The sequence below is a fragment of the Sphaerodactylus townsendi genome, linkage group LG03 (assembly GCF_021028975.2).
Source record: "Sphaerodactylus townsendi isolate TG3544 linkage group LG03, MPM_Stown_v2.3, whole genome shotgun sequence".
Taxonomy (NCBI): Eukaryota; Metazoa; Chordata; class Lepidosauria; order Squamata; family Sphaerodactylidae; genus Sphaerodactylus; species Sphaerodactylus townsendi.
In genome coordinates this window covers 51,042,649-51,067,740 of record NC_059427.1, presented here as the reverse complement: position 1 = coordinate 51,067,740, position 25,092 = coordinate 51,042,649, and the positions used below count along the sequence as shown (strand labels likewise).

The window sequence follows — 25,092 nt, the reverse complement described above, 5'->3', positions numbered from 1 at the left end:
TTACTTTACTCTCTGGCCTTTTCTTGGTGCTCAGAGAGCCATGACACAGACTGGGTTTAGAGAAGGCAACTTGTTAATCCCCTCCCTGCTACAGAAAGTAAAACGGCATTTCATTCCAAGCTCTATTAATGTTCTCGCTCCTGGGATGAAGCGAGACTCCCAAAAGGCAGAAGCCGTTCACCCCCCGCCCCCTTTTGCATTGTCTTTGTCTTCTTTTGAGTGTTACATTTAGATTAGCTACTGAGGATTAAATGTTATTACCATCACTGAATCTGTTAAGGGGCAGCAGAAAGTGAGGACGGTCAACAAAGGTGCTCTGGTGTACTGCAGGTGCTGCTGAGCATCCTCCAAATCCTATTTTAGAATTCTGTCTCTTTTGTGAAGTTTGATTTTTTTTAAAAATCAGAAGCTAACAGCAGTGATAATGGGCGTGGGCACATGAGACTTTCCCCCTCACTCGATCTCTCAAAGGTAATACTGTACAAACATGGCTGTATTTGGGGGATTAGGAAGTTGTTAAAAGATAAAAATGTTGTGAAGTCAAATAACTTTCCTTGGAGATCTGCCTCGTTCAAAGCCTCTGAAGCTGCTTACCAAGAGCTCGGTTGGTTTTTTTGCGTGCCTGGCTGAGGGTGGTGCTCACTCCCGGCACTCTTTATCAGTGTGCATTTGAAGAATGCCTTATCTCATTGTCCCAATAGCCAAGCCAGCATTCCAGTGGATAAAGTGTCAGAGAGATTTACTCCATATGGGACCACAGATCTGTGAGTTCCATTTAATGATCCTAGGATCCTTAAAGTTAATGGGCATGAGTATTTAAAGTTATTATGTTGGAAAAACTGACATGTGGTATGTATCCCTATGGGCTCTGTACAGAAGAGAAAATTGCACAGACTGTAACATAGAAATGCGAGGTAGATTCTTCTCAGTAGACTCTGGAATTAAAATCATGGCTGATAACTACCAGTGGAAAAAATACATTTCTGTTATTTGAAACCTACAATAGATTAAAAAAAATATCCTCGGGGTCTTAAAATCCCCTCAAACGGTAGGAAAAAATAGTTTGCACATATGTCTCGGATGAGTATTACTTGTAAGGCAAACTAGTTGGGTCTACCCATAGGCCAATTGCATACATGTTGTTTGCTGCATGGTGGAGGTGAATGTCCACCGCAGCAAGATTTCTTGTACAGATGTATTTCCTCTAGCCCTGTTTTCACTTTCCACTCTCTCTGGGGCAAGCAAATCCACTGATCGCACAATTTGAATTTTGCTTCACTGCCAGTGGGTACAGCTTTGCCATGGACCTCTTCCCTCCACCTGCAACCAGTTCTAGTCTAACCCCCCTAGCCCAGGGGTAGGGAACCTGCGGCTCTCCAGATGTTCAGGAACTACAATTCCCATCAGCCCCTACCAGCATGGCCAATTGGCCATGCTGACAGAGGCTGATAAAGTGCTGGACCCTAGGCAGCTGGAAAACCTGGAATGCCCTAGCCTAACCCCTCACATTGTTTGCATGCTTCCCCTTCGCTCTCCTCCCTGTTGCTGACTACTTCCTGCTTCTCTTTCTTCTGTATCATTTCTATTGCCCATGGCCTCCCCACTCTTGCATATCTTTAAATCTTTAGATTAAAAAAATTAACCATATCAATAGATCAATAAACCAATACTAACACTAAAAAATGTAAAAATAATAAGACTAGTCGATCAATCCAAACACCCAATTTGCCCCTGCATTTGATCAACAAACTAGGACTTCTCCAGCTTTGTAGTTTTGTACACAAAGCAATCAGTGATTCTAGACCACATGGGGAAAAGTTCGTCTGTCTTCACACTTGGGTTTTCAGCACATCAGGAGGCAGATGATCTTGAACCTTGGGAGCTTAGCAACCGGCAGTCCACTTTGTCCTTTTGCAGTTTTGCAGCTTGCGTGCCACCATTACTCCCCCCTCGCTTTCCACCATAAAATACAACCTGTGTTCGGGCAAAGTGTACAGTTGCTGTATTCAAGACTTTTCTTTAATATTTTTCCTTTTCATATTGATATATTGATTTATCAATAGATCAACATATCAATCTACTTATAAGATTAAAGATAAAAATTAAAGATGATATTAAAAATTAAAGCACTCATGCACAATAGAGAACCCACAAAACATCACCTCCCCCGGACGCAAGGAAGCAAAGAGTCAGCTGATAGGTAAGGCTTGCCCGACTACAGACAGGATGGTGAGTGATAATGCCCTGAAACATGCCCGAAACAAAGACTCCCTGGCCAAGTCTCTTTGAAGTCACAGGAACGTCGCCTTGTTTAATTGGCCATATTTTATTTTTTTGTGGGATGGGAGAGTTTATATTTTGATGATTCATGATTTTTGTAAGAAGGAGGAAATCAGTTAATGGAGAAACAGTTAAATCTTGAGGATAGTGAATCATGATTTCTGGAAATTTTCTTGAGCCAAGGATGCAGTCTTAGACAAAGTATCATTAGTAATATCTGTTTTTAGCTCTTTTGTTTCTATTTTTGGCAATCCCATTAATGTTAATAAAAGTTACATACATGAATAACCATAATTACAGTTGGTTATTTTTAAATATTTATATTAAATAGTATGTAACAAAATATGCACGTAATGCTCAAAACTTGTGCGTAATATTTGTTCATGTCTCATGGCTCTCAGACATCTTACATTTATTCTGTATGGCTCTTATGTTCAGCAAGTTTGGCCACCCCTTTTCCAGCTGTGAAAGAAAGCTTGTGGTAATAAGCTTAATTACAAGATGCCACAGAGCATGCTATTGTTTTGCTTTGAGTGAGAGTATCTCTTTTGAACTTTTGATTTGCAAGACTGGTATAAAACTAAAACACCAGTGAGGAAGTTCAGTGTCCCATGTGGAAGATGTGTGGTCAGTGACATGGTATAGAGGGGGAGTTAAAACTTTCCTCCATACTGTTTCTGCAATGGAAACCATTGCCTAGTTCAGGGGTAGGGAACCTGCAGCTCTCCAGATGTTCAGGAACTACAATTCCCATCAGCCTCTGTCAGCATGGCCAATTGGCCATGCTGGTGAGGCTGGCTGATAAGGAGTCTCAATTCAGGCTATCTGGAGAAGCTGGTTCCCTACCCCTGGCCTAGTTCCTGAGATACACATAGCGTCACAAATGAAAAGCTAGTCCCATACAGATTCATACAATTGCTTTGCTGGGGTTAATGAGGAGTGCATGTGAGAGATTTCTATCAAGGAAACAGTGTGGGCAGGGTAAGGGTGCTGCAGCTCCTGTCTAAATCCCATGCCTGACAGCTTTTTAATTTTACTGAACACGTTGGAAAGATCTGATGACCTTGCTCTTCCTCAAGGAAGGGTATGATAATAATGATAATTATTATTATTATTGAAATACATTCTTTGCAGTGGCAGGAACCCTAGAGTAGGAACATAGCTAATATTAGAAATGTTTATGAGAAACCCAGACTCATTGTTCCATGGACTTCAACATTTATACTGAGAAAACCTCACTGGGCTGATCTGGGATTTCATAGCTTCTTTGATATTTCCTTAGGCGGTTTCCGCACAGGGAAACAACAGCGCTCCAGGGACAGGAAAAAAACAGTCCCTGGGGCACTGTTCGCACAGGAGCTGCTGCTGCATCGCAGCAGCGCCGTCCTGGGTCCCCTGAAGTGGCGCCAAGACGCCGCTTCTGAAACTCGCTCGGGGGCAAGTTTTATAGAATACGCCGGTTGCCACCCATCGCCAAGCGAACAGCAGCGGGTGGACGCTGGCGTATTCCTGTGGCGCTCCCGAACAGCTGCCTACCTTTTTCCTGCCTTTCGTCGCTCTGAGGAGGGAAGGGGACTCTTCAGCCGTCGCTCTGGCCAGGGGGGCGTGTCCCCTTCCCCCCTCAGAGCGACGAAAGGCAGGGAAAAGGTAGGCCGCTGTTCCAGGGGGCTGTGTGGCTGTGTGAAGTGTGCGAACGGCCCCAGGGCTTGTATTGGCATCAATCATGCCGATACAAGCCCGCAAGCCTGCATGTGCAGAAACTGCCTTAGCAAGTCAAAGGTTTGTTGCCTAGTGACAGGGATATACAAAGAAGGAGGCAAAGCTATTCCACTGCTTCTTAACTTCGTATCTATTATGGTTCTCCAAGAGGACATGTGGGAACCCTACTGTGATCACTGTGGTAAATCTGGCAAAAAATAATGATCTAACAAAGAGAATTTCAATTCAACTGTAGTAGTCCAAACCTTCAGTGAAATGAAACTACAGCCTGTTTCCAAAAGCAAGTTAGAATTTGAAGCTTATTTTGGGGGGCACAGTGGGGCACAAAGAAAGAAATCCTGAGCTGATTCCACATTACCAGAAATTATGGATACTCGTGAAGGAATTTCATAGAGCAGAAGACTCAAGATCTTAACATAATGTGCTGCCATCGAAATATATTGGCCACTGACTTGATGAAAGAACTTTAACATTGTGGGCAGGTGAATTTTTATTCCCTTGAGCCCATCATTATAATGAGCAATCCATTTATTAGATTATAGAAAATGGTACCAAAAAAAGCTTTCTTCCAACACAGGCCAGTGCGAAAAATGGCCCCTTACTTTGATACGGCTGATCTGCCATGGTAGCATCAAGACTAGACTATTGTAGTGTGCTATACATTAGTCTCCCTCAAAATCAATTTAGAAACTCCAGTTGGTGCAGAATAGATGGAGCATGCATATTAGTCCCATTCTACTGTCATTCCGTGGACTGCTCATCAGTTGCTGCTCAGTTTAAAGTATTGGCTGTAATATACAAATCCTTTATGGTCTTGGATCCTTATTTCTGTGCCATGGAGAGAAACGCATCCTACCAGGACATGCCTCTGAAAATGCCTGCCATAGATGCAGGTGAAATATTAGGAGCAAAAACTACCAGACCACAGCCACACAGCCTGAAAAACCTACAACAGCCAAATCCTATTTCATTGGTTATCAGATGTTCCAGCCTGTTGGTTGTATTGACTATAAATAATGTAAATAAATAAAATAAATAAATAAAATTGAGTTTATTAGAGGACCAAATGCTGAAGACAAAGGTGATGGATGACAAGATTCAAATTCAAAATGAGGCTTCTATCAGTTTGAGTCTTTTTTTCTCTTGCTCTTTAGCTTTCTTTGAAGGATTAAGGAAGGCCACAGAAGGAGACAAAACACTGAAAGTTTGGTCTGAGATCTACACACCTAAGTGATAAATTGATGTAGGATGAGAAGGATTGACTACCAGGTGAGATGTCAGTGTGGTTTGTCCTAGCTAAGACTTCTTTGTATTAGTCCTGAAGGCAGCAATAATATTATTATTTACATGTCTGATCCCCTTTCCCCATTAGACTTCAGGTATTATGCCCAGTCCTCAAAGCGCTGCACTGTTGAAAGCGTCATTAAAATAAATGGAGCTTTCACTTGCGCAGCTGGTTAAGGACGTAAAAAAGACCCCCCTTTTTATTATTTATTTATTTATTTATTTATTTATTTATTTATTTATTTACTTACTTACTTACTTACTTACTTACTTACTTACTTACTTACTTACTTACTTACTTACTTACTTACTTATTAGATTTAGGAACCGCCCACCCCCGGAGGGCTCTGGATGGTGTACAACAGAACACAGAATACAATAATACATATAAATTAAAACTCATGACTTAACCCTATACATAGCAGCATTCCATTTCCCAATACAACATAATACAAATGGTACAAGATGGTGGCGCCCGGTCCTAAGGCCGGGAGGGGACAGACAGTGCTGAAAAGATGGTACACAGCACGGGGCATCCGGGGGATGTTTCTTTAGGTAAGGGATTCAAATTAACAGTGATTAATGTCTCCGAATTTGCTCAGTTTATATTTCATCCAAACTGAAAGTCTTCTGCTATGCCAGTTGTTGATGCACGTTACTCACTGTAGAAGTTGCCCACTTTGTTATGAAACTGTATAAAAATAATGCTTCTTTGGAACACTTCTTAAACAGCCTCTGATATTAATGAGGTATTTCTAGAAAGCCTATTTCTTCTATACAGCCAGATTCTCCTCCTACGCTATGTGTCTAAACACCTGCTACAGTTCTGAGCACTTATCATCCAAGATTATGGAGTAGTGCCTCACCTACTATTTTCACAGTTGATATGATTTATGTGTAGAAAGAGATGATTTGATGTTCACAAAACAGATGTTTGAAAATCAAGCCTGCCCTTGTTTGTGATGCCTATTTCCTGTTGCGTCAAGCACTCGGTGTGATCCCGTCAGTGGCTTGCTCTCAGTTCAAAACAAGCAACAATTTGAATAGTTTTGCATCTGTGCAGTAGTGAAATTCAGCATGGCAGCTGACTAGGAACTGCCATTGATGCACACCCTTGATTTATAGGTTTACGTGGATTATGTATTTCAAAGGGTCCTTGTGGGCAGATTACGCATCATTTAAAATCAATTGCATTTCAGGATCTTGTTGCTTTGTGTCTCCACAGTTGGTGAAACTTGCTAGATTGAACTTCAGATTTTAAGTGGCAGTGTGAGAACAAAGCAGCATATGCACGCTAAGACAGCCAGGTTTAAAACTCTCTTAAGAAGAGAAGTAGGAAAATATTTGGATTTATACCCTGCCTTTCTCTCCTGTAAGAAGACTCAAGGTGCCTTACAAACTCCTTTCCATTCCTCTCCCTTCAACAGACACAACAGCAGCCCTCCCCCACCCCAAAAAAGGAAAAAGAGGGTGAGTCTTGTAGTGCAAGGAGGACTTCCTTCATATTTTAGGATTTTTAGTGAGTAAATTGTGTTCCTGCATATGAAAAAAACTGACTTCTGTAACAATTTTCTTTTCTGCACAAATTGCTCGTAAGGTGGATTGTGGATACGGTTTTTTTTAGTAGTGAAGTACGGTAGTATTGATAGCAAAGACTGAGCTGAAGCTAGAATCATCTGGGAATGCTTTTTAAAAGAATGGCAAAATTAAAGATGTCAAAAGCGGCGAGACCTGAGAAGCCTCCTTTTACTGTTGAATTAATGGCCTGTTGGCTAATTAGCAGCCCAAGGCAAACCTGAGGTAACATTCTTAACAATCTGGTCATTAATTCAGCAACAACTGATTTCAAGGGCATTGTTTGCTATTTTGAATAGTAATGGGATTCATGATTTTCAATTATGCACTCAGTGTGTATGTGTGATGCTTCTATTATGAAGAATGAAATTTTCTCATGAGTGGTTAGGGTGAACAGGATGAAAGATCAAGGCTAAGTTATGAGGCTTAATATTAGGAGTCATTGGCTGAAAAGAAATGATAGCTTCTGGATGCAGTCCTTGAAGATACAATTTGCCAGGTTGTCAGTTTCCTGAGAAGATACCCCCATAAAAGTGTGCCCATGATGTTAATAGAGTACATTTGGACCCATTTGTTCTTGTTAAGGACACAGAGAGACAATGCCACCGTGGACGATTTCAGATCAGGAAAATGGCATGAAGGGGCTGAAACCCCTTCTTCCTCCATACTGGATTCCCCTTCTGACTTGAGCCCCTGCAGGGCTTGAGAATTTAGGCCCCAGCAGCTGCCATCTGATTGTAAGAATATGACTGTTGGATCAGAGGAACCCAGATCTAACTCTTGGGAGAACATTGCATCTAGTTTGACCCTGAATCAACAATATTTTTCAGTTATAAAGAGCCAACTAAGAACCAACATTAAATTTTGTGGAGCCAACTTTGATTTAGTGATGTTATTTTTTTTCTCTTTCCAAATTCCTGCTAATCGCTAGTACATTTATAAAGTGTAGACAAAGAGTACCTAGGATTCTTCTAGCTTCCTAAAATATTGCATAGTCTCTTGCTGTGCTCTTGGTTCTTTTTTAAGGATAGTAATTTTCAGTCTGATTCTGGCATGCCAGGACTTGCTGGACAAAGTGAAATTGGATTAGTCTTCTCTTGGGCATATGTTGACTTGTGAAGATGTCACTTGTACGTAGAAAGTGAACACATACTGTCTAGGCTCCGGTCTAGATTGGCAGAATGGTGTGTGTGAGACCTTGTAGGATCCACAAATGTTGGAGTGGAAGTAGTTGATATTAGCCAGTATAAGTCAGAAAACAGAAGCACCCTCTGCAACCTCATAACATACTTATTCTTTCCTGATACTTCTTATGACTGGGGACTGTGCCAAATTTTTCAGAGTGAAGCTCTTCAGCAAAAAGGGAGAAGGGAGAAAACCACAAATCCTCACAATATACCGTATATACTCGTGTATAAGTCGAGTTTTTCAGCCCTTTTTGGGTGCTGAAAAAAGGCCCCCTTGACTTATACGCGAGTTAGCCCCCCAGGCCTTCCGCCTTTCCCACCCCCAACCCTTGCTAGGGCAGCCTGTGGGGGCTCCCTGCTCACCTTCACGTTTGTGGAGTCAGTTTGAGAAGGTCTTGTGGGGCGGTGTGCCACAGCTTGGTGCCACAGCTGCTGAGTGCCTCGCTGGCTCCTCCCTGCAGGCTGGGACAAACCAGACAGGGGCTGTGTGCGTGCGTAGTTGGGCTGGTGCTGCCCGGCGAAGGGGGCTGGCTGGTGGTGCTCGGGAGTGAGTTGCTGGTCGGCTGGCTGGGAGACGCGCATGGTGCAGGAAAATAGATGGAGGGCGAGCAACTATCTTTATTTCTGAAATTTACCAGTAGCTGCTGCATTTCCCACCCTCGACTTATACGCATGTCAATAAGTTTTCCCAGTTTTTTGTGGTAAAATTAGGTGCCTCGACTTATATGCGGGTCGACTTATACACGAGTATATACGGTAGCTTACTTCTTTGCTGTCCTTCTGGCAACTGTTTCATTTCCATTTTTAAAAGCTGGGGTGTTCGTCCTGCTAGATGCATTATCCAGTCAAAGATAAGTAGCCTCCATTGTTTTATTTATTTGCGAGCATGTGAATCATATCAATCTGCTAAACAAAATCAACCCTCAAGGCAGTGAACAATACACATCAATAAAAATAGACAACATAAGAAGAAAAACTGTAGCAACAAGAAAAATAAACTCTCAGTAGCAGCCAGCAGAATTCGTAACAGCCTCCGCCAGAAAGAACAAACAAAATAAAAATACAAGTCAAAAAGTAGACAATACTTCCAAATAAGGTTAAGGATAAAACAATTAGCCTTCTGGAACAAAACAGTTAGCAACAATGTTTAGAAGGTATGTAGTGCAAAAGTATGATATACTTCCTGAGGGCAGGGAGTTTCATCAATTGGGTGCCTTCTTAGAAAATAGCCTGCTGTATAAGCTTAGGAATCTAGAAAGGCATGGGTGAGCTCAGTCAGATGTGAGTTTAAGAAAGGGAAGTGCTGGTGAAGTAAATGCAAACAGGTAGGGCATAGAGACAAAATCCTTCTCTTGGTTTTTCCTCTCCTTTGCTATTCAGAGGTTCAGTGCTTCTGGACTTGGAGACCCCTTTTAGTCATCTTGACTATTAACTAGTGATGAACCTATCCTCCATGAATCTGTCTGATTACCTTTTAAAGCTATCTATGGTAGTGCCATCTCTACGTCCACAATCACCAAATTCCACAATCACTGATTAACTGAAGAAGCACTTGCTTATATCTGCCCTTGAATCCATTGCCTGTCAACTTCATTGGGTGGTCCCAAGTTCTAGCGTCGTGGTCAATTTTACTTTTTATATTACTGAATTAGTTGGACGACAAGACATGTTATCGACAGTACTATGTTCATATATGTAGCTTGCTCTGTTCTTCCTAATAAACGTTTGCTTTATAAGCATATTTATAACTAATGCTGCAGCAGAGAGAGAGGTTGTAGTGTTGTATTCTTTCTAGTTTGTGGCTTGTTAACTTGGCTGGTCCCCAGTGTTCTTCTCTCCGTCATTTTATCAGAGCCCATCATGCAACCAAGTAGGTTGCTGACTGTAAAAGCTTAAAAAGTCACAGTAAACCACTTAGTGTACAAGATGGAGCAGCCATTTGTCTCCTTGCTTGCTGTGTTGTTTTTTCTTCTCTTTGCCTTGCGGGATTTTAGCCAACTTCCTTCTGTGATTCAGACTGTTCTTTCCAGCGACAAGGTTCTGACTCATTCCTGTTTGTTTTCCAACCTAGTCAGAGGCCATGTCACTGCTAACTTTAGATTTTTCATATGTGCTGGTCCACCTTAGTAGCTTGGTGTCTTTGGCTTAAATAATGTGCGGTGTTTGTGGTCATGGGAGTTTGTTCTGTGAATATCACTGTGGGCTGTCAAAGAAGTGTACAAGTGGCAAATATTCCTTTCTCCATAAGAGTATTTCAAGTTAGGATTCTGAACTTATCTACACCAATTCTGAACTTATCTACACCACAGTGTCAGTAGGCAGCCATTTATGTTCTCTGCAAACATTAACACAGAGAACTCCCCACAATGTTAGGCAGCTGGGGATTGTCCCAGGCATAGCCTCTATGGCTGCCCTGTCTCCACTGGAGCTATCTGCTCACCAGCATAGAATCACCTTACCCTGATAGTTTCTAACTCAATACACAGCTCTGATTTTTCCACATGATTAATGATGAATCAAGTCAGGGAGAGAGATATATATTTGGGACTATTCGTATGAAAACCGCATGCTTAGCCTCTTCTGCAAGAACTGCTGCTATCTCTAAACTCTGTCCAGATTGTGTTCCCATTCCCAGCCATAATCAGTCAGGTTGTAGGACCGCGAAAGGAGAGAGTTCTGACTCTGCAGCAAGATTTACAGGAAGAGCATGCAAAGTGGTATGCAATTATGAAATGCCCCTTCTTAAAGACCCCTCAGAGGTCTGTAGCATTCATCTATAAAGGGCTGCCTCTCTCGCTTGTTCTTCTCACACCTACATTCAGTCTTGCTTGCTGAATGTCCTTTCCATCTAGCCCATATTAACACTGGGCTTTTGGCCATGATGCTTCTCTCTGTGCTCTGCCTTCTTCACCTATATCTGTGGTTTCTGTTCCCTAGCACGCTGTCTACCAAGCACAGTTTGTTGATTTTTTGGCAAGGAACAGCTACTCTGCCTTGTAGATGCAGCCCGACTCTGTGGCAAACCTTGGGTGCCCCACACTGGTTTTGCCCAGTAATTGTACATACAGACACTATCTCTGTATGTCAGGATGAAACTGTATGTTCTTGATGGACTGAATCATCTGGCTACTGCTCTCCCCTCCCCTCTCCCATGCAGATGTTTGGAACTGATTGTGAAGATGCTTGTTTTAACCTCCCAGACGTTTGGTGCTTCCCCTTTGCATTTTAAATCTACACTATGAGACAAATTTGGCAAGACAAGTGGAGGTAACCCTTGGCTGGAGCAAGCGTTAACTGCCCCTTCTAAGCAGCCAAGAGAGGGTTAAAAAAACGAGAGCGAGAGAACCTATTCTGAGCCACTACATTGGCTGTGACTAAGATAAATGTCTAATTCACTCCCACCATCCTCACTACTGCCAGTAATAAAAAGCTTGCTTCACATATTCACCCCACTGCAGACGTTTCTCTTAAATTAAATATCAGGAGGACATATAATAGCATGATTCCACGCCAAGCCAATATTATCAGATTGATGTCAGCAGTGATAATAGAAGAAAGATAAGCTGATGAGATTTCGTTTATTAATTCAAAGGAATGTGTAGAGGGAGGGGATTTCAGGATTTAGGAACTCTCAGTGTATCAAAATGTAGTGTGATCACTGTTCTGTTCTGTGCTTATCTCAAGGAATGCCAGACGGAAGGAAACCTTTAGTGCTCATGTTAAGAAGAGAAGAATTGGGATTTATATCCTTCCTTTCTCTCCTGTAATGAGACTTCCAAACTCCTTTTCCCTTCCTCTGTTCCCACAATAGACACCTTGTGAGGTAGGTGAGACTGAGAGAGTTCTGAGAGAACTGTGACTGACCCAAGGTCATTCAGCAGACTTCATGTGCAGGAGCAGGGAAACAAATCCAGTTCACCAGATTAGAGTCCACTGCTCATATGGAGGAGTGGGCTCCAGATTAGCACAGATAGAAGCATCATGGCCAAAAGCCCAGTGTTAATATGGGCTAGATGGAAAGGACATTCAGCAAGCAAGACTGAATGTAGCTGTTGTAGTCGTACCCACGAGGTCCCAGGGAAGAGACGACACGCGGAGATTTCATCTGGTGGAGAGAGCCAGCAAGCAGGAAGTGCGGGATCCCGTGATCCTGGCAACTCTGCCGTGCGCTCGCCCCTCACACCTTTTATTAGGGTTTCAACGGGGGCGTGTAAAGGGGTCGGGCAGGTGGGAGAACGGGAGGTCGGGAGAACGGGAGAACGGGAGATCATCATGTGATGCATGATCTCATCGGGCTGCTACGTGCGGGAGGGAGCATCCGTGTCTGGGTCTAATCTTCACCTGAGGGCAGGAGCCCTTTTGTCCTTTTGTATGGGACACCTGGTGACCGCGAGTCAGGCAGTTCATGACCCGTGACTCATGGGGGAGTGGGGGTTGGGGGAGCGTGTGCACCCGGAAGGCCGTAGCCGGCACCGGCATGCCTGGCGCTCCTTCTACGGTTCTGCCGGGTTCGCGGGCTCACCCCTACATCTGTGAGAAGAACAAGCGAGAGAAGCAGCCCTTTATAGATGAATGCTGCAGACCACTACATCGTGCTGGCTCTTCTCTTTATTTTATCACCCTTTGCACCCCATACTTCCTCCAAGGAGCTCTGTGTAGCATGGCTGCAGCTAGTACATTTTATTCTGGCAGTAGCCCTGTGAATTTGGTTAAGCTGAAAAAAGTGGATCTAGAGTCACTTGAATATCTTCAGTGCTCAGTTGGGATTTGAACCCAGGCCCAAGTCTGCTTTGTTCCCTATACAGCACTGCATCTCTGCTCTAAAATCCCAAAATATAGCATTTACTTGGTGAGGAATTGATATAATTACACCAAGGACGTACGTAAGGGTTTTTTCCCCCCAGGTTTAAACCCTCCAGCCACAGATGGAGGCGAAACATTAGGAACATGATCTACTAGACCAGGGCCATGCAGCCTGGAAAATCCACAACCAACACTGAAAGTGATGCTGTTTGAGGGGTGGGGGGAATCTACCCTGAAACAGCATCACTTTCAATGTTGTTTAAACTAGGGAGCCCAGGGTCTCCCTTTAAGGTGAATCTGGGCTTCCTAGTTTAAACAATATTGAAAGTGATCCTGTTTTGGGGTAGGTTCTCCCTTTAAGGGGGGTTTAAAAGGAGTATCTGGGCTCCCTATTTTAAACAACATTGAAAATTATGCTGTTCCAGGGTGGACCCCCCCCCCCCAACAGCATTTCTTTCAGTGTTGTTTTAACTAATGAGCCCAGAGTCGCCCTTTAAGGTGGATTTAAAAGGAGAATCTGGGCTCTCTAGTTTAAACAAAATTAAAAGTGATGCTGTTTCAGGGTGAATTCCCCCCCTTCAAAAAATAGCATAACTTTCAATGTTGTATAAACTAGGCAGCCCTGGGTGTGTTCAGTTTTGTGTGTTGGGGCATGTTCTATAATGTGATGGTGACTTTGAGATGACCTGGGGCAAAAAACGTTTGGTTGTGGTGGGGGAGGGTGGCCGCCCATAAGGTGCCCCCCTGCAAAACTCAGCTTTTGTCTCAGGCTCCATTTCCCCTAGTTACGCCTCTGGCATAGTCGAGAAGTAGCATTTATAACAGACCAAAAGTAACGGTAGCCTCTCCTAGAGTCAGATAGGTTTTTTTCTCGCCCAAACTTTCCCCTAGTCTGCCCTAATTTGAGTAAAAATGGAAATCAAGAGAGATAGAACTTGCAGATTGTGTGATGAATGGTTTTACAGTTTAAACATTGGCTATACTTTAAATGTTGGAAGCAGCCCTGAGCCTGCACGGGGAAGGGTGACATATAAATATAATTAATTAATTGAACAAAAATAATAGGGAATCAAGTCATGCATGATCAGACCCACAATTGGTCTAGCACTGATAATCAATACCTTACAATGGTTGAGCAGCTATATTGAATCCAAATATTGAACACCCATTATATGTCTGCCAGTATGTTAAGTCTGTCAAGTCACTTTGACTTGAGGAGACCCTATGGAACAGTGTCCTCCAAAATGTCCTATTAACAGCCTTGCTCAGGTCTTGCAAACTGAGGGCTGTGGCTTCCTTTGTAGAGTAAATCCATTGCGTGTTGGGTCTTCCCCTTTCTGTGCTGCCTTCACCTTTCCCTAGCATTATTGTCTTTTCTACTCAGTTTTGTCTTCTTGTAACATGGCCACAGTACAATAGCCACAGTTTAGTCATTTTAGCTTCTAGATAGAGTTCAGGCTTGAGTTAATTTAGAACCCAATTATTTGTCGTTTTGGCAGTCCACCATATCCATAAAACTTGACTCCAACGCCACATTTCAAAGGAATCTACTTTCTTCCTGGCATCTGTCTTCATTGTCCAACTTTCACACCCATACTTAGCAATAGGGGATGCTGTGGCATTAATTGAGCTTGGTTGCCAGGGACACATCCAGAATATTTTCTAGCTCCTTCATGGCTGCCCTTCCCAGTGTCAGTCTTCTGATTTCTTGGTTGCATTCTTCCTTTTGGTTGATGATGGATTCAAGAAATAGAAAGAGCCCTATCCAAAGGGGGGGAGGGAATCTGCTTCTGGGAATGGCATGCCTGCTGTGCCAGCAAAATTGCCCTCCCCAGAGCACTTACCCCAGCAGATGGGTGATCCTGATGGCATGCAGTTGCTGCCCCCCCCCCCCCGGGCTCTGGAACGCAGTGCTGGACATGGCGCCAGCATCCCCACCACTGGCATAGCAGGGGCACCCCGGCCTTCCAGTATAGTCCCAGTGGTCCAGACTTAGGCCAGTCTTTTTACTGGCATATGTCCATTGTGGCCCATTGAGACTTCTCGGCATTGGGGAGGCTGTTTGACTTTTCCAGCCTCCTCATGCTGCCATGAAGCCTCTTTGGAAGCTGTGACCAGGCGCCCAATTCATGGACGGACTGCCCGTCTTCAACAATTTCAATTTCCTCATTATCAACCCTAAAGTTGAGTAATTGTGCAGTAGGTCTTCGTGGTGTTCAGCTGTAGTCCTGCTTTAGCATTTTGTACTTTAACTTTCATCAGTGGTCATTTCAGGTCTTCACTGCTTTCTGCCTGTATTGTGGTATCATCAGCATCTCTCAAATAGATAATGGTCCTCCCTTCATTTTTCACTTCACCTTAATCTAAATCTAATCCAGCTTTCTTTATGGTATGTTCAATATATGAAGGGATCGTTGTCTAACACCTTTGCCAATGGGTGTTAGGGTCTGTTACTCTGGTCATCAAACGAGACTCAAGAAGGCTCCATGCCCTACGAAGGGAGGCTTAGGGAGCTGGGGATGTTTAGTCTGGAGAAGCGTAGGCTAAGGGGGTGACATGATAGCCATGTTTAAATATTTGAAGGGATGTCATGTCGAAGACAGAGCAAGCTTGTTTTCTGCTGCCTCAGAGACTAGGACACGGAGTAATGGATTCAAGGTGCAGGAAAAGAGATTCCACCTAAACATTAGGAAGAACTTCCTGACCGTCAGGGCTGTTCGACAGTGGAATTCACTGCCTCGGAGAGTTGTGGAGTTTCCTTTTTTTGGAAGCTTTTAAACAGAGGCTGGATCAGCATATGTCAGGAGTGCTTTGATTGTGTGTTCCTGCATTGCAGGGGGTTGGACTTGATGGCCCTTGTGGTCTCTTCCAACTCTATGATTCTATGATTCTAAGGTTTCAAGAGCTTTATTGGAACCGCATCAGCCCAGGGTTCAGATAGCTGAAACTAAAGTTTGACTCTCTGGCCTCTGGTATATACCTGTAAGTTACAGTATGGTTTAATCCATAATCCCCCCACCCTTGCATTCCCATAATATCAGCATTACAAAGGACAGTGGGAACAGAAGCATTGTTTGCGGACAGGCGGTTCACTCCTTCAAAGGAAGGCAGATAACAATGAACGTTTAAGCTCTGTTGACTAGTTACATGCGAGCAGGGGGAGGCCTCCTTCGCCTCGGGCGATGATAATGGCTGGGCTAGCTATGGCCTTGGTGCAGACATGCAAGCTGCCAGGCCAAGAATGGTGCAGGCCTGACAATGGGAGACCATTCCTTTTCTCTATATTCTGTCCTAACAGTAGGCTCTTGTCCAAAGTACAGGTTGCACATCAAATAACACAACAGAAACAGCCTTTGTTTATTGGGTGTATCAGTTTAATTCTGTCAGATAATGGGATCTAATAAATTCCCCAAAAGACCTTAATGGGTTGGAGCATTCATATAGGGAGAGGAATTGCTTAGTTATTCAAGTCCTCAATCGTTTAGGATTCCATGGGCTGAAAAACAAGTGGACCATGTAGCTGCATTAAAATAGGTCAGGAAATCGGTTACTGTGCTTTATGCTAGATGTTCTTTTAAAGGACTTTCTTTTTACAGCATGTCACAAAAACATTAATTGTAGAGCCTAGCTCCATGTTTTCTGCAAAAGACGAAGTAGGAGACTGACAAAACTAGGTTGGGAATGACAAAAACACAGAGTTGGGGGCCGTCTGAGTATCAGCCATCTCCTCAGCTCCTAGGTACAAAACTTGGGTCCTGCCAGATAGCTAATACATCAGGTAAATGCTTTAAATAAAGGAGTTCCCACAGAGGAGACATTGAGAGAAAATACCAACTAGGGAAGCAAAAAGGAAAAACCCAGACTGCGTTACCTTTTTCTAATTATCTGGCTAGATCAAAAATTGTACTGTTATAAAATGGTGATGGTGCAGTAACATTAAGCTTAGCACTAGACATCACATTTTCAACTTCTCTTGAAGTTACAAAATATTCTGCTAGATTTTTTAAGAATAAACTTTCTGGGTTAAAAACCTAATTTTAAGAGTCTTAACTTTCACAGTGAAGTGAGGGATTTTGTGGTATTTCCTGTCCTAGGTCTGTTTGGTATTGTTTCCAGGGGGCTCATTCAGATGATTAGAATGATATTAAAATTGCAGCGACAGAACAAAAAACCAACCTTATGAGTTTTTGAAGCTCCTTGTTAAGTTCTTTCCGATTCCAAAGGTTTGGAACGCATTTCATAGGATTCTGTCTTTGTGAAACAATTAACTCCCTCCAGTTCTCAGGACCACAACCTAGGGTTGATCATCCCCCCCTGCCCCCCTTGCCGGCCTGGATGTGAGTTAGAGAACTGAGGAGAACTGAAATCCACTGACTCTGACTTGCACAAAAGATACAGCTGTTAATGTTGACTTTTTCTAAAATTGAGTGAGTGGCAGACTGTTGCTGATAAATGCTACGGTCTTCCCCTTGAACCTGTGGTCTGAAGCTGCAAAGTGAAAGCATGTCCTGGTAAAATCTTTTTAAGGAAAATAATTTGAGGCTCTGTTCATTTGTGGCAGCCCTGGGATTCAGACTCGGGCAAGACTGCAAGCTGGTCTTCTCACCGTACGGCTCCCCTCACCACACAGAGAAAGTACTTTGTTCACTGGTCAAGCAGATGCTGGATTATCTTTCCTTTATTTATCAAGGGAAGGGATTAGCATTCATAAGCATAGATGAACATATGAAATTGCCTTAGGCTGAGGGACTTTTCCGCACGCTCGACTTGCTCTTGATTTTCTTGGCAGTCGATCCTAAAACTTTGGAATAGACCTGGGTGTGGTTCTTCCGCATATCTGCCCTCCCTGCCCTGCCACACATACGATGATTTGGTATCAGCTTCCAGAAAAAGATTGCCATAAAAGTGGGCTCTAAAGAACTCGGGGGGTGGGGGTGAGGGTCGGGGTCAAGTGAAAACTAAAGGCACAAAAATGCTTGTGGAAACCAGGGTTTAAACTGCAACCATATGGGGCTATAACCAATGAAAAAAACTCAGTATTGAAAAGCCCTGAGTCAAAACCACTACTACACTGTGATTTACTTAGCCCCATGTTATCTATTTGGCCATAGTTCTGACTGTTCTAAGGTAAAGGATTGTACCAGTTCTGATATCCTTTTAGCTGGAGGTACCAGGGGCTGAACATGGTATCTTTGCTTTGCAAAATGTTTTTTTTTACCCATTTCATTGGTGATGTTATAATGTGTCTCAGAAATAGATATTAGTAGGGTTTGTATATTCCTCCGCCAACAGAACTCAACATGCCAGACCTTCTTTGTTGTAGAATGCCTTCCTAACCCTGTCCCCCTCCCCCAATCTGTTTGAAAGTAAAAGTACCATGTTCAATAATATGCAAAATAATGGTTTTGGCAAAACGATAAGTCTCATAATCATTTAGGACTATATTCTAATGTGGAAGCATTCAAATTTCTTGACTGCTGCATGTCAACTGATGGCACTAACATCTATTTCTGAGACAGAATGTAGCACTATTTGCTGGGCAGCACTGCTGAAATACATAAGAACTGGGATAGTCATGGGGTCCTTTTATTTTTGTGCTTACAGACGGAGGAACACACAACCTGTGTGTGCAAACCTGCAAGCTGACATCATGAAGTGCTACTCTGAAAACAAACACCAAGTGCTCAACTGCTCAGAGCTGGTGAAGGAGTATCGTCGTTGTGTTAGCTTAGCACAAAAGGTAACTGTAGCACCCCCCCCCCCACCCCCCATCTTCAGCTTACTGGTTGAATTTAATTTTGGTTTCCCAAGAGTTTTTCCTCTCATTTCTTCTATACCTGCGGCTCTCCAGATGTTCAGGAACTACAATTCCCATCAGCCTCTGTCAGCATGGCCAATTGGGCTGATGGGAATTGTAGTTCCTGAACATCTGGGCTGATGGAAATTGTAGTTCCTGAACATCTGGAGAGCCGCAGGTTCCCTACCCCTGTTCTATACCTAGTGATTGCAAGGTCTGTTAGAAGACATTTCTAACGTCCAAATTCTCCGTCTTGCTCCAAGTACTAATACTCAGAGAGGTGATTCACAGTACTGTAATTACAGCTGTCACATACAAACTGAGTTGTCTATCCCCCATCATTTATGCCTGCGCTACTTACCCCACAGCTATTTTCTTCACAGTGGGGTTTTACCACAGTTTTCTGTTTGTTCTCCTGCAAAGTGTCCCTAGCTGAGCCAATCCACCATTTTGCTGTCCTATTGCCTTTTTCCTTCTTCTTCTGCCTTCTTTGGTTCAGCATTCCTTTGCTAAACCATGTCAATTTCCAGTTTCACTGGGTCTATCTCTTCAGCAACAGGCCTTTAGTGTGAAAAAAAAAGCCTTCTGATTTTTCTGAAGCAGTGTCCCAAAGAATGAGAGGAACTACTGGGGAGGGGGGAGGGGGGGGACAAGAAAACCCAAAGAAAGCTAAACTGATCTCATTTGCTTTCCTTGTGAAGGAGATGGGAAGGTCGCCGTTTCAGAGCTTTTGGAAACCTTGGGCATCCTCTGGTTTGAAGGTGGGGGGGACTGCTGAAGAGCGAGAAATATTTGCGAAACTAAGAATCAAATACAAAGAGAGTGTACACTCAGTGTGAAGGAGACACATGCGTGTAAATCTGTGTTTCCCAACCTTTCCGACGTCACGGTACCTTTGGCCTCACTCTTCATATCTCATGGTACCTCTGCCATCCCCTCCACCTTCCCCTCCCAGTGCCCCTGCTTGCCATCCCCACACTTTCACCTCCAAGGGTGAAGGGAAGCACTGAGGGAGGGTTGGGAAGTGGCTGCTGACCTTGCAGCAGGCCCTGCCCCATGGGCCAGCTCCATGTCCTTGCTGGCACTGGTGGGAGACACCACAAAAGTGAGGGGGGCTGGTAGCATTGCCACGGTACCCCTGGGACATGCTCACGGCACCCCAGGGTACCATGGAATCGCTGGTGTAAATGGTCACAGGCAGCTGTTTTCGTTCATGAAGGAAATAAAAATGTACGGAAGCAAACTTGGGGCTTTTCCACATAGTCATCTCACCTTATACTGCTTCAGTTTATTCCCTGATTTCTATATGTATTTTTGTGCCTTTAATTTTCAATTTTTTTCTTTTTCTGAGACCACTTTTATCCTGATGTCTTTCTAGGAGCCAATTTTGAGTTGACTTTTTCCTAGTGCTTAATGTTTCTATCAGTTTTCTTTGTCCCACCCACCTCTAGCCTAATTTGCAGTGACTGAACTATCCTCGTTGTTAAACCATTCTCTTTCCTTCAGATGAATAATTTCAATTTTGAAAGGTCTTAAAATAGTGACATAATGCTATAGCGTTGCAATTATTGTTTAAGCAGGTTCTCTGAATTCTCAGCTTTCTTTTTTTAAAATTAACCCTTTAGACCCCTCTGTTAGGAAGGCACTAGAGACTTCAAAAAAAATTAAAGCTGCTTAAACTATCATTGCAAGCCTACAACATCATATCACTATTTTAGAACCATTTTTCAAATAAATAAATAAATAAGGGGAGGTGCTCTGATGTCACTGATAACACCACCAAAGACAAAAGAAGAAGCGAAGAAGGAGTTTGGATTTATAGCCCGCCTTTCTCTCCTGTAAGGAGACTCAAGGCGGCTTACAAACCACTTTCCCTTTCTCTCCCCACAACAGACACCTTGTGAGGTAGGTGGGGCTGAAAGAGTTCCAAAGAACTATGACTAGCCCATTGTCACCCAGCAGGCTTCATGTGTAGGAGCAGGGAAACAAGTCCGCTGCTCATGTGGAACCTCCCTTGAAAAACCCGATTATTTAAGCCACATGAGGATGATAATAAACTGACAACTGTAAAAATATACCCGGGGGCGGGGGGTCTACTTAAAATAGTGGACCTGGAAAAGTACCACCTCACTCTTTGACACCTCTGCTTCCACATATTCCTTGGGGAATTGCCTTTGAAAAAAAGCACTGCCCCCAAATCTTGGGGCTCCTAGATTCTTTTTTTGTGTTATGCCTGCATATAGATCCTATGCCCATAGACTTTAAGACATGAAGATGGCAGTAGACATATAATTGCAAGTTTAGGCTAATTATGACTTTTTATCAGGCAGAATTATTCTTGTGCCCCAACTTTGTTAAAAATTTAGAAAGGTATGATTGGTTATTGTTTAAGATGCCACAACACTCTATCTTATGTGAATAATTTTGAGGGTCATGTCATATGTTGCTTTTTGGAATCCAGAACAAATGTGTATCTTGTACTGCATACATGTAAAATGTACTTTGGCCATATATCCATGGATCAGCTCACCCCACCACACTCATGCCTTTTCCAATACAAACTGCATGTGAAGTGGCCCCAAAATAGATGTTTAAAGAGTAGATAAAATGGAATGGAGATACTGTATTCTCCAGTCTAACACAAAGGTAGATCCAAACTAATTTATAGTTCAAATACCCACATGTGTCTTTTAGTGGATTAGTCTACAACTGTTTTAATTCAAGGCGCGCTGGAAATCATTGGCCCTTGAATCATGCATTGGATATCCTATATGCAGTATAATAATCTGGGACTCGTGCAGAATTTAAAATGTCCTGTGAAGTTTGTGGTGTGCAGGGGAGGAAGAGTTGCAACATCACCTGATGGTTCCGTCCGGTATGCCATGCCAGGTTGGCTATTTGTTTCCTTGGAGGCTGTCAAGGCTCCTGGGGCTTCAGACTTGGAGTGTGTACTTGGAGTGGAGGTCAAGGTGACTTCCTGAAGGAGGAGTGTGTGAAGAGATCCACTTTCCTTTCTATTAAGGCTGTAAGGAGGAAACTGGATGCCTGATTTAAGTATTACATGAAACAAACTGCCAGCCGGCTCCCAGAAGAAGCCTCAGCAGAAGGAGATGGGAGAAATTGTCAGGATCTATTAGCTCAAATGCTGTTGCATGCCCTGGTGGATTTTTTTGCCTTCCTGTTTACAAAGAAGGTCTTTGTACGTCTGCAAATCAGCAAGGTTAAGGCTGCCAAAGAAAGGGGCTTTGCTCTGGTATCTTTTGAAGTCCCTGGCTCCCAAAACATGTGCCTTTCTTTCCCTTCCTTGGCTTTAAAATGAAGCAAGGTCTGCATAGCTGTTGCACATTCCTTTCCCCAAGTAGCTCCACAGAACACGCCTCATCCCTTGCCAAACTTCAATATGCATGCCTCTCCTCTTGCCTCCTGTAAATCAGGCTTGTAGCCTGTTTTATTGTTGTTGAGTATATCTTTAGCAAATGCATTTACCGATACATCTTTATAGCACACAGTGCAGGGAGGAATGTGATTACCAAAGGAGACAGATTGCATTAAACTTCAGCATATTTGCAGGCTGCTGCTCCAAACCAGCTTGAGAAAGGGGTTGGGAAGCTGCCAGCCCAAAGCCCCAACCTGACATTATTATAGAGTAAATTGGAAGCTGAGTGACTGGTAACAGCAGAGGGCACTGAAAGATCCTATTAACTTGGAGGTTTTTTAAAACAAATAAAGCAAATACCTAAGCTAGGCTACTTCTCCAGAACTTCCGTGTACCTTAAGCCTCTGTGAAGGTTTTTCTTTGTTGTTGCCCAGAGCTAGAAAAGGAAGTTGCTGGTGTTACTTTGAAGGCTTTTTTTTTTTACAAAAAATCTTTTGTCTTTTTCTGTGGGATTTTCCTTTTCCCATCGAGACTATGACAGAGCAAATAGCTGTGGGACCAGATGCATCCTCAGCTGAGATACTGTAAAAAAATCACAAATTTCAATGTAACGTTCTATGAATTCCTTGTGACCTATCTGTCAAAACTATGCAGCAGGGTTCCTCCCACCTGTAATAGGCAGATTTGGGTGTTGTGGGAGGACTGAAGAGAAGTAATGAGTCTTCCCTGCTTAACCCCCCAAATGCTATCACCTGTCATCTTTAGTTACTCCTTAGTTATCTGGAGTATGGAGAGCACAGCAGACTGGGCTGTAGTCCTGGTTCCATCCTGCAGTGGTTCAAAATAATTACTCCCAGTCACAATTGTGATACTCCACTTTCTTTATTGCAGCACCTTCCTAGGTCATTACATTTACCTGCACATGGCTCCTCACTACAAAGGGTCTATCCAGTTTACCTCCACCAGCTACCCATAAGTGCTTTACCACCATTTTTTAGGATCAACAGTTGATTCTGCTTGCAGGCCTTGGTCTGCGTGTATCTAACACCCAGTTGGTTCCCTGTAGCCCCAGTGGCATGCACTCTCCTCTCACTGTGGTAGATGCCAGCAGCAATGGAATGGGCATCTAGCTGTACCCTCCTCACTGGAGGGCAGTCCTGAACATTCCCATGCAGCTGAGTTTCTGTGGCCTCCTGAGAACTTTGGGCTCTCATGTTGGACGAGCCTCCCAGTGGATACTACCGCCTTCTCCTTGCTCCAATCAGCCAGACTTGTCAGAGCCTCTTACCACAAAACCATCAATCTGTTGTTAGCAATCTCTGCTGTGACTGGAGTAAATCTCACTGGGATAAAAGATTTGATAAGAGTAATCATAAAGGCAAGTTTTCCTCATTCTGACTCATTTGAACATTTTTTTCAGTACTACCTAGGTGGTAAAAGTCTGGTGTGTTACCTTTAATTTCTGAGATATGGATTACTTGGCTTCATCCAGTTTTGAGAAGCTAACTGCCATTCAAGTTACCCAAACAACTGAACCCTGCTCTTATAGACAAAGAAAGGAGTAACCTATACTTGAAGAGGTATCACAATATTTTGGGTGTGCATATTTGTCCACTAGGATGAGGGAGTCTTAAAAAAAATTATCCATTATTTCCTTTTGTTTGTCCTGAATATATTGTTCCTCAACTTCATTGATGCCCCCAAATTCAACTATTGGGATGGGAAGGAGGGAGAGAAAAAACTCTCAATTCTATTAATAATTTTATGTACTATGATATAAATCTTGTCCCCTCTTAATCATGCTTTTCTAAAATGAAAAATCCCACACTCGAGTTTTTGTTCACAGGAAACGAACCCCTTATCATTTTGGTGACCCTTTTCTGCATTTTTTAAAGCTCTGTAGTATCATTTTCCAGATACAGCAATGAGACCTGGACCCAGTATTCAAAATGTGGCTGTACCATAGCAACACAAGGGCATTAAACTATTCACCATTTTATTTTCAGTCCCTTACCTGATAATCCCCAGCACAGAGTTTGCCTATTTTCTGTTGCTGCTGCTCACTGAGTTAATGTTTTCGTTGAGCTGTCCAAGAGCTCTTTTTCATTTTCAGACTCGGCCAGTTCAGGTCCTATCAGTATATATTTAAAGTTAGAATTTTTGTTTTGTTTGTTCTGGTATACATCACTCCATGCTTACCTACATTGAACTTCATTTGCCATGTTTTTGCCCACTCACCCAGTTTGGAGAGATCCCCTTGCACCCCTTCTCAATCCACCTTGGTATCATTGCAACTCTTGTCAATCCACCTTGGCATCATTTGGTGTGATCTGCAAAAATGGCCACTACTCTTCTCACCAATTCCAAATTCAACAACACTAGTTCCAGTATTGATTGTTGTGGGACCCCACTGCTCACTTTCCTCCATTGAGAGAAAGTCCATTTATTCCTACTCTTCACTTCCTGAGATTTAGCCAATTTTTAATCCGTAAGAGAACCCACCCTGCTCTCCCCTGACTGCTAAGCATACACGGGAATCTTTGGTGTGGTATCTTTTAGAAATCACCTTCATCCACATGCTTGTTAACTTGCTCAAAGAACTTCAGCAAGTTGGTGAGGCAGAAACTTTATTGATTGTCCCTCAGCAAGCTTTGTTCCTCAATGCACTCAACAATTCCATCTTTATTAACAGTTTCTACTAATTTACCTGGAACAGATTTTGGGCTTTTCCAACCTGTTTGTCATTTTATAGAACCCTGCTGGACTCCTTTTTTAAAATCCAAATTACATTTTCTAGTAATTCAGACGAGAGGATAATTTCAGTAACAAGTTATGTATACTGGTTAGTAGATTAAAAGACTGGGTGTAGCCTGAGACATGAAAAATGTCATGAAATCTAAAATTCTTGTTTCGTTAGGTAAACTCAACTTGATGATTATAAAGTGAAATGGCATCTGCTCTCCAAAAGACTGGCAGGTACTTAGAGACTCTCAGTTGAAACCTGCATCAGATTCAGTCACTCTACGAATGCTAAACCAAGCCCTGCTGGACAGGGAAGAGCGGGATATAAA

The 25,092-nt window shown here is 43.0% G+C and overlaps 1 protein-coding gene across 2 annotated transcripts in view; it reads left to right on the top strand.

Moving 5' to 3' along the window:
* CHCHD6 (coiled-coil-helix-coiled-coil-helix domain containing 6) overlaps positions 1 to 25,092 on the top strand; it is a 235,375-nt gene that overhangs the window by 141,802 nt on the left and 68,481 nt on the right. For both annotated transcript variants that reach the window (XM_048491338.1, XM_048491337.1), the window contains one exon: positions 18,453 to 18,588. In XM_048491338.1, the coding sequence (XP_048347295.1) occupies positions 18,453 to 18,588 (136 nt within the window). The remainder of the gene's footprint in view (positions 1 to 18,452; positions 18,589 to 25,092) is intronic.